At 32.6% G+C, this 10,874-nt stretch overlaps 1 protein-coding gene across 1 annotated transcript; it reads left to right on the top strand.

Annotated features, from left to right (window-relative positions):
- Positions 1-8,044: 8,044 nt before the first annotated feature.
- Positions 8,045-10,619, top strand: LOC120205580 (mitochondrial import inner membrane translocase subunit TIM14-1-like). The gene is made up of 3 exons (XM_039205430.1): positions 8,045-8,199; positions 9,675-9,853; positions 10,186-10,619. Exons 1-3 carry the CDS (start codon positions 8,197-8,199, stop codon positions 10,340-10,342), a joined length of 339 nt encoding a protein of 112 aa, XP_039061361.1. The 5' UTR covers positions 8,045-8,196; the 3' UTR covers positions 10,343-10,619.
- The last annotated feature ends 255 nt before the right edge of the window (positions 10,620-10,874 follow it).

Below are 10,874 nucleotides of genomic sequence, written 5' to 3'. Positions count from 1 at the left end.
AAGAAAATAATAAAACAAACAAGTCAAAATAAATAAAGAAAATGTGACAAGAAAATAAAAATTGTTATGGCAGAAATTATCAAAATTCCTCCAGTTGTCAATCCCTGACAATGGCACCAAGAACTTGATCGCTTGTAAAAGTCAATGCTAAGGCAAGCAAATCTATGAAAGTGTACACAATCGATGCTAGTAATATAGTAGTAAGTTGAGTATCGTCTCTATAGGGATTGGTATGAATTTTTGTTGTTTTACTACAGCTAGAGCTAGATGTCACAAGCTAGTCCTACGGTTCTTGTTAAAAAGAAAGCAAACAGGATCAAATGGTATAAAAAAGATGGAAAAGTATTTCCGAGGTAATAAATATTTTATAGTATTGTGTGCAAAAAAGTTTGGTCGAGGCAAGAAAATTATGCAAAAGTAAACAAATAAAAGTTGTCAAAGCAAATAAAAATGTTGAGTTCAATATATTCAGAAAAACTTCACACGATTAGACTTCGTACGGTGCACTTAGGTTGACTTCACTATGGCAAAACGTTATTCTATGTTCGTAATGCCTTAGTGTGCTATGCTTAGGTTGCCCGATAGGATTACTAGAGTATTCAAGGACGGTTGCTACAATAATACTACGCGGTATGAACTACAACCCTTGGTTTGTTAAATTGTTACTATGGAAATACCCCTCAGTGTAAACTATAGTCTTTGCCTATCTTACCCAAGCATTTACACCTTTTATTCGAATAAAACCCTCTCCCTATCTCTAAGGAAGATTAGAACCTCATTATCCCAGTTTAGTTCTGTTGTTCACGTAGATCTACCTTAACTCTTTCGATATTAGGCTTATATTCCTAGAAGAATGGAAATCTATCGAAAGCTCTTACAGTGTCATGGTAAAATATTTAAACAGTGAACAAAACAACACTTAGCATAAACAAACTGCATCTCATTTAAAAAAAAACAATAACCAACACCAAGTAAAACAGTTCATGGTGTAGTGAATATCATCCAAAAATCATTCTTTTAGTATAACCCTTAACATGATATGAAGATGAAGAACAAAGGAAGAAAAACTCCCAAAATAAGAGCTCTACCGTGACATTCTGACTACCACCATCCCTGCTCTAGCGGCCAGCCTATCTCGAGGACCTGACCGCTGCTCTGATAAAGCCTGGCTATGGAGGGCACCAAGGACGGTCAAGTGGGGAATGGTATAAAGGTAGGGTGTTGCAGCCGCTTACTCCTATCCTGGGGTATATTCTCTTCTTGATTGCGCAGCCATTTGAAAAACTATAATGGGGTATTTATAGTGGGAATTTCTAAGGTTTAGTGCCCTTGGAAATTCTATAAATAGCCTCGTTGACATACCCATTTTATAAATGACATAGCATTTGGAAGTGGTCAATTTCCTTGATGAGGTCCTGATTGCACGTGAGGATGAAGTTGGGCAAGTACATCAGTAGTTCTGTTGAGCCACGTCAGACTTGCAAGATAAATCATGCCTTGGCAAGAAAATTTGTTCCTCACTGTCGTCTTATTGTGTTCCTCTAGCCCTGGAGAATTAATTTGTCTCGGTAAATAAATTCCTACTTTGTCATTTCCTGCATCAACACAACCAGCAAACAACCTCCTTTTTCAGCAGCATTAGTTAAACCAAATAAAGCTTTCCTCGGCAAAATTTATCCACCACATGCAAAAGTATAATACATGCAACTATATGTAACTAAAATGCTATGAGAATTGACTTTTAGGCAAATAATAACCTAAGTAAAAATATCCAAAACACTATCTTTTACGGAGTTATCAATTGCCTCCCCACTTACAAAGTTATTGAGGAAATATGTGTCATTTATTTGGATTGAGAAGTTCTAAGAAAGGTTTGAAATGCTAAAGAAAATCTTGACAGAAACTCCAATACTAGTGCAACCAAATTCGGGAAATGACTATATGATCTATAGTGATGCGTCTCATAATGGTTTGGGATGCATGCTTATGCGAGAAGGATAAGTGGTAACCAATGTTTCAATGTAGCTTAAGATTCATGAGAGGAATTATTCGATTCATGATCTAGAGTTTGTAGTTATTGTATTTGCTTTGAAGATATGGCGCTGTTACTTATTTGGTGAACGATGGTACATCTATATTGATCATAAAAGCTTGAAGTATTTGTTAACTCAAAAAGAGTTGAATCTAAGGTAAATAAGGTGGATTGAACTTCTTAAGGATTATGACGTGATCATTGACTATCATTCGAGAAAGGCTAACGCGATAGCTAGTGCATTAGGTCGAAAGACATTTTCTACACTAGGAGATTTGGATCCTCGGTTATCTCTGAATGAAGATGGTGCATTAATTGCAAAGTTAAAGTTAAAGCTTGTCTTATTGGATCTAATTAAGGAACTTAAAAAATGATGAAAAATGTATGTTAAGGATCAAACAAGTTGAAAAAGGTGAAAGTGAAGACTTTGAAGTTAAGTATGATTGATGCTTGTACTATCGAGAAAGAGTTTGTATTCCATGTAATGAGGAATTGAAGAAAGATCTTCTTTATGAGGTATAATATAGTCCTTCAATAATGCATATAGGTGGAAACAAAATGTATCATGATCTGAACTGTAACACCTATTTCCCGTATACTTCCCTGTATACGAGTCACATATGTCAAATGACTTTTAAAACATTTTCGTACTTGAAAAACCAGTAACATTTTGTTTCTTTAAATAAATCAATTTAATGATATAGTTTATAAAACATTCTTTAAAATATTTATATTAATGTTAAAATCCATTAAACAGTAGTTTAAGTTCGAACATAATATAATACCACAAATAAATACCAAATATCTTATCAGAGCATAACAACATATCTAAGTACATGCCAACTAGTAATATCAAAATAAACATCTAGAGATGCCATATTGTTACTGATGTGGCAATCCTTGACAAATGTCAGATACACCCCTCACTTCGATCTACGCTATACCTACGCGTGAAAATCATCACACGCTAAGTATACACTTAGTGAGGCATAATAAAACTTGTAAGGAATTTTAAAAACATGAGTAAACTATTATAAGATCAAAATATGATTTATCTTATAAAATGCATAAATGCATAAAAACTAACTTGATAAGCCAAGTTTTCGTCAATAACATGCTAAATAGTATTTTGTAAGCCTAGCATACTTATAAATCAGTATATTCCAAAATATCCTTTCATAACCCAATGTATGACAATTAAGAAAGAAAGGTGCACCATAACATGAAACTAACCACTTTCGGAATAATAATCTCGTACGACTACTATCCTTGCACACAAAGTGCCATAGTACACAAAGTACTACTACAAGTACACAAAGTATTACTCCAAGTACACAAAGTACTCTTGCCATAGTACACAAAGTATTACTCCAAGTACACAAACTACTCTTACGAAAATGCAATAAGCATTTTCTAAATCGGTATATATCCATCTCGCACCAAGTATGCCAATGACATGCATAGTGCTAAAGTACACAAAGTACTATTACAATACCACCTGATTATGGTATTATTTTTGCACCTTTAGCTCTCCATGTACATAAGTAGGCTTTAAAATCCAAATCACAGGTTAAACACTTATTCCAAACCATCAATAAACAATAATTTGTATGAAACACATCCATTCATTTTAGGGAAGTTCATACCCTAAAACCATTCGTAAAAATCATTTTCATAAACTTTATGAAAATATTTTCAAAATACGATAAAACATGCTTTTTATAAAAACATTCGAGGTTGACTCATCCAAGACGTCCTCATATCATATATGTAGATAAGAAATGCACTCAACTGGTATGTCTCACTATTATGCCTTACTATAGTCCGACTATTCTTGAACTTTTTCCTTGTCTTCATGTTTGCTTGTCTCACGAATTTGATTACAATCCTCACAAGCATCCATAATCACACATACCAATCTAAAATACAATGTTAGTATCCTTACTAACCTTTATAAATAATAATAATACTCAAAAGTACTACTATTTTTTATTTCTTTTAAAATTCATCTTAACTTTTCTTTTTTATTCAAAATGGGCCTTTTTCATAAATTCTTCAATTCAAGGCCAAATAAGCCCAATAAATTTCCAACATTAAACTTACAGCCCAATATCTCAATAATAACAAATTACCACTTAAGCCATTAACTTTCTCAATATTCACCATTTTGTACTTAAACTTTACCAACTTCCAAAATGGCTTAATTTCACATTCTAACTTCAATTTCATCCCTCGAACAGTAATTTCCAGTAGTGTACATCAAATATTGATTGATTACACAATCAACCAATGACTTTTCAAAATTTTTGAATATGTCCCCAACTTTCCAAAAATTACATAATTGTCCCCAATTTTTTCTAAGGCTTGTAACATACTTCCTACATCATTTCCAGCCCTTAAATAAATTTTCCATAATTGTTCTCACTCAAATATACCATGGTTGAATGTTTTAACCTTTAAAACTAGGTTTTCATGATTTTGCTCGAATCAACTTCCGAACAACTTTACAACAACTCTATAATCAAAGCCCTAATCAACTCTCATCAAAACACAAAGTTCTACAGTTTCCTCTTTTGGCTGAAAATTATAGAATCATTTTCTAAGAAGTTTGAACATGTTTTAATCATAAATCAAGCTTGAAAATAAATCCTAGTGTGAACCCTAATGTGAACATCAAGATTCATCATCAATTTCATGAACCCTAGTGTGAACAAAAACCCTAAGATTTGGGGATTTTTTAAATCAAGCTAGTTGAGCAAGCATAATTGGTACTAAAAATAGCGTTTTTCGAATATATCACTTTTCTATTTCACGGCATAACTTGAAATCCAAATAAAATAGCTCAAAATGGAAATAAAAAAGCTCAAAATGGAAATCAATTTTTTCCTCTTACCTTAGGAAGCTTACGGCACATGGAGAAGATGATAACAAATTGGCAAGAAATTTCGATAATTTCATGCTAATTTACCTTTTAATTTAAACTTTAATGAATATTAAATTCGTTAAATTGGGAAAAGAACAATTTACACTTAATGAAACTTCATATTTACCATCCAACAAAGAAACCTCAACCCTAGCATCTTCTTAAAGTCAAAGATGGAAAAAATAAATCTTACTTTACCGATTTACCCTTGCCTTTTTCCAAAAATTACAATATTGTCACTTTAATCCAACGATCCATAATAAACATGGAATTAAATCCTAAAATCTAAAGATTTATATTATTTTCCAACATTTTAAAATGTCTAAATAATATTTTGAGGTCTAATTTATCATCCTTAAGATTTTCCTGAATTTTTTATTCGATCCAATTTACCGAATTTTTCCTCGAGCTTCATTACGTTATAACTTTTAATACAAAACCCGTATTAAAATTATGATTCCCACAAAAACGTTATTATTGAAGTAACTATTTATTTACAAAGCCAATATGTAACTTTTTATAATTACCATATTTATCCCTAAATTTTTCCAAAGTTTATACTTTGGTCACTAAACTTTCAAAATTTTTATTTTTGTCACTAACCAAATCCATTTATGAAATAAAATTATTATTGATAAAAATTACCACTTAGGTCCCTAAACATTTCCTAATTTTCTACTTTGACCATCAAACTTTCAAAATTTACATTTTGGTCACTATCCAAAAATTTGGGGTATTACATGAAGAGTCGATATTGGTGATCAGGCATGAAAAGAGCTATAATTAAGTTTTTTTTCTAAATGCATGACATGTCAACAAGTGAAAGTAGAATATCAAGTGTCGTCTAGATTATTGAAACCTATTTCCATTCCTTAATGGAAATGGGAACGAGTTACGATGAATTTTGTTATAGGGATACCTTTGAAACCCAACAAGAAATATTAAATCTGGGTGATTGTTGATAGATTAACCAAGACGACGTACTTCATCCCAATCCGAGCTAATTACTCTATGGAGAAGTATGTTGAGTTGTACATTAAAGAAATTGTGCGATTACATGGAGTGTCTGTACTTCGAGATTATGAAAGTCTTTTCATAAAACCATGGGTACTCGAATCAATTTCAGCATAGTTTTTCATCCTCAGATAGATGGACAGTTTGACTAAACCATTTAGATTTTGGAAGATATGCTAAGGGCGTGTGTAATCGAATTCAAAAGATCATGGGAAAAATACTTGCCTTTAGCAGAGTTTTCTTATAACAACAGTTACTAGTGTATCAAGACGGATCCTTATGAATCTTTATATGGAAGAAAATGCCTAACGCCTATGAACTAGTACGAGCTCAAAGATCGAGACATAGTTAGTCCTGATCTAATCAAAGAAATCAAAAACAAGGTAAAGTTTATTCAAGACAACCTCAAGATAGCTGTTGACAAACATACTCTTACTCATATTTGAAAAGAGGATTTCAGGTTGGTGATAAAGTATTTCTTAAAATATCACATAGGAAAAAGGTCATACGATTTGGACGGAAAGGGAAACTAAGTCTGAGATCCATTGGTTCGTATGAGGTTGTGAAAAGAGTTGTTCTAGTGGACTATTAGTCAGTTTTACTTCCAGAGATAGATAAGATTCCTAATGTTTTTTCATGTGTCGATTCTTCAGAATTATTGTTCGGATCTTTCACATGTAAATATACCAGAGGAGATTGAGATTCAACCAGACTTGACATACGAGGAAGAACCATTAAACAATTTTTAGGCACTTTCACTTAGTATATGAAATAGTATTAAATTGCCAAGTTGTTGCCTGAAACCAAACTCGATTGAATGTTAAAATATTGTATTTTGATTTTACGCGATTAAGATATTTTGGTGAAAAAGGTTAAATTGAAATTTTTTAAAGAAACAAAATTTTACCAACTTTCAAATGTATACTATTTTGTAATTGTTATGTGACATCTCTAACTCGTATTCGAGACAGATACATGTAAAAGGTGTTACAAGTTCTATCCACAGAAATTATCTTGGGATTACTATGGTGACAATTAGATAGTAAAGCTGTTAGAGCCCGTTAAGATCAAGTAAATTTCGATCATATAATTTCAATGAAGGATTCAAAATAGCTTGTTAGGATTGACACACGTATGTTAATAACATAAAATTTTTAAAATTTTACGTATACACAATTAGAAAAATAAGTAATTAATAAAAAAAATTCCACCACTGCCCACTTCACCATTGGATGTTATCAAGATCTTTTTTTTATTCAAATCAAATACCCTAATAATGGAACCTTAAAAAACTTACAGGCTGAGTTGATGTTTCTTATCGTTGTTTTTTGGGTTTTCTTCGGTGTTTTCAATGCAATCTTCACATTCCCTCGAGAAAGAGCAATACTCAACAAAGAAAAAGCAGAAGATATGTATAACTGAGTGCTTGGATGTTATAACACATATGCTTTGCATTTTAGTAGTTTTATTTTTTAAAATTTTCAATTTTTTATATTTTATTTTTTGGTAAAACATATATTATATTTATGTTGGGATGATTGGAAAAAGGTGAAATGAAAATTTTGAGATCCAATAGTCATTGACGATGGCGGTCGACGGTGTAAAGTGTTGGCAACAATAGATTATGTACAGCGAAGCCGATGAGTAGTAGCTAACGAGGTGAAATTTAACTATATTCCAAGATCAATTTGATATTCTATATAAAGTTTAAGTGTTAAGTTATTATTTTATGTAAAGTTTAAGGTCAAATCAATATTCCCTCAAAATTTCAACAATTGAATTAAATTTTAACTACTTTTATTAACGTGTCATGTTAATAAAATATTGAGAGTTGACGGTTTAGTGATCAAAATAAGATGGACCAAAAATAAAAGTGATCAAAACCAAATGATTTCAAAATAAGTGACTAAAACTAAACAGGCTAAAAATATAAGGGACCAGCACTGTTGTTTACCGCATTTGTTTTTAAATGAAAAATGGCCATTCCTACTTTCACAAAGTTTAGACCGGATGGACCGACTTCAACTATTAAAAAGGTTGTAGCCGGTCTAGAACAATTCAAAAGCCGAAGTATCTAAAAAAAAAAAAAACTCAAACTCGATCAATGTCTGGTTTCTCTGACTTAAGCTGAAAGCCGTAGCAGTTTCTACAAATTTTTTCCTGTTTGTTTAATGAAATTTGGAAGCCTTCCGATTATTGAGGTCGAACCCGATATCCCATAAAAGAAATGGTAAAATTTTAAATCTCATTGTATTCCTTATCTTATTCCATTTCAATTTTCGTATTTATTTTCCCATTTTCCTGTGGTTTATATTTTTTTCCTATTTTTTTTGTTTGAACTTTCTTTACATGTATTTTATGTATCTAATTAAATCCTGAATTTTGGTTATGCAAGTTCATAATTTTCACTGGTTTCAGGAATTATATTTCACTATGGATGCGATGTAGCTTCCTAATATGAATGTCTTTTTTTCTCAATAGAAAATGTTATTGTTTAGTTTTCTTGTTGATTGAAATGCATTTAGCTTAACTTGCCCTAAAGAAGGGATTAGCTCAGTGGGGAAAGATTGTTATAATGCTATTTTTCTGTTATGTTTTTTTTTGGGTGAAACTCTAGGGTTTAATTTATTTTTGTGTTCTGAAGATAGTACAACAGGCCTTTTTGATTTCTAAGTTTTAAGCATACGGAGATCTACATAGTCTTTGTACTTTGTTTCTCTCACTCTTTTCTTATACTTGTGTAGGCTTGGCATATATCCTAAGTATCCGGATATGGGTACGAAGGACGGGATGCACTGCATATATATATATATACATACATATATGTCAAATAATTGAGCTTATCATCCATGTTGAAACAATACATGTTTCCAACACTCTTGCTCGTGTTGGAATACTATAGGCTGCGAAATAATCAGAAAACGTTTCCAATGCTGATGAAATCTATGTTCGGGAAAAAAGCCGCTTTGATTGTAGGATAGTTAGAAGTGTGCCATTTGATTAACTTCCGATGATGTTGGGGTTTGGCGGTTGAAGTACACATGAGAAAGAATGAAGGGAAGGTTCAGTCTCAGCTTATGTTTTGAAATTCATGAGAGAGAGCTTATTTTCGTTGTCAATGTTTCAATTTAATGCTAAGAAACTTTGGTCTCTTGTTTTTGCTATGACTCTAGGTTTTTAAAATATCGCTCATGTGAGTGCTAGATATGAGAATGTGTTTGGTATGGGTATATATATGTATATTTAAAGTTTTTTCATGTATTTGAAGGATCATATCTCCATGTTCATATCTAAAAATGCATCAGACATGGATACTTTACAAAAAAATGAAGAGTCAAGGCAGCTTTTCTTTTATGGCTTTTGGTCAGTTCTATCAGAGCTGTGTGTGAGCCTTCAAGAATTAGTAAAAAGATGACTTATGGAGGAGTTAATAGCTTGTTGGCATTGAAAACCTATGTTACCTGGACTCGAGGGGTGAGCATCAGATACGGGTTTGTATTTGACCCTAATATTTTAGACTAACTGAAGAATATGGAAAACATAGTAGGACACAATGCGACTTTCAATAACTTCTTATTCTGAGTGATAACCTGTTGAACTAAAATTTAGCTGCAATGGAGGATCAATTGTTTCTTTTGTTGTTTAAACCAATTAAAGTCTATATATTATAGCCTTTTAATTAATGAGTTTCTAGATGTTCATCAGGCTACACCATTTTTGGCTGGACTTGCAGTTGCTACAGCAGCTCTTGCCGGTAGATATGGAATCCAGGCTTGGCAAGCACTTAAGACGAGACCACCAAAACCTAGAATACGAAAATTTTACGATGGTGGTTTCCAACCTATGATGACTAGAAGAGAAGCCGCATTGATCCTTGGTGTTCGGTAAGTTTTGTTCCACTTCTATCCTGAAGTAAGGCAATTGTATATTATGGATGTGTTATATATTGTTAATATCTATCTACGAGCTAATGTTACGCTTTTGGATTCTTGAGCATACTTGACTGAAGCATTTATGAACTTCATCCCCAAGAATAATGGGCTTTTCGGATTATTCAACATTGATCGTAAAGCAATAATATATTATGAATCTGTGATATTTTGATCGTAAAACATTGATCGGCTTTTCGGAATAATGACTGAGAGCTAGTATCATGATTTCAGATTATTGAGCATACATGAAAGGCACATTCACTCATAGTGTATGCTTTTAACAGGGAGAATGCGACACCGGACAAGGTGAAGGAAGCGCATAGGAAAGTAATGGTTGCGAACCATCCCGATGCAGGTGGTAGCCATTACCTTGCCTCGAAAGTCAACGAAGCTAAAGATGTGATGCTTGGGAAGACAAAGGGCAGTGGATCTGCATTTTAAATCCTAACTGGCTTTTGATTAAACTGCGCTTTGAGTTTCAATAATCTGCAAGAATACCCTGTTCGCCCCCCTTCAAAACTTTCGTTTTTTTGGACAATTTATACTTGCCAAAGCTTTCGCAGATCTGTTGTCTTGCCTGCCTAGCTGAATTTAGTTCGTATGGGAATTGTTTTTAAGAAATTCTTTGGTTAATCTTCATCAAGTGTTTACGATTTTTTATTAATTTTGGTTGAATGGGATCTGAATTCGTCGGGGTTTCAATAAATTATATGGTTAATCTGCAACAAGCGTTTAACATAAAACTACAAACTCTAGAAATGTATCACGCCATATATCATATATTTTAAGAGGAAATCTATTTTGGTATAACTATCAGTGTCCGATCTATTGATCGACTAATCCAGATCGGTACTACAGGCGAGGGTGACCTTCCCAATCCAATTTGTTTCAATCACAATTGTCAGGATTTTAACCTCTGGCATTGTTTAAGGGATATAATGTTTTATACACTAGACTAACGAATTGTTAGTTT

This window comes from Hibiscus syriacus, unplaced genomic scaffold (genome assembly GCF_006381635.1).
Source record: "Hibiscus syriacus cultivar Baekdansim isolate YM2019G1 unplaced genomic scaffold, ASM638163v2 tig00000452_pilon, whole genome shotgun sequence".
Taxonomy (NCBI): domain Eukaryota; kingdom Viridiplantae; phylum Streptophyta; class Magnoliopsida; order Malvales; family Malvaceae; genus Hibiscus; species Hibiscus syriacus.
This window is presented reverse-complemented; position numbering and strand designations above follow the sequence as displayed.

Coding starts and splice junctions, on each gene's coding strand:
- LOC120205580 (XM_039205430.1), top strand. Junction 9,854..10,185: donor GCATTGATCCTTGGTGTTCG/GTAAGTTTTGTT, acceptor TGCTTTTAACAG/GGAGAATGCGACACCGGACA.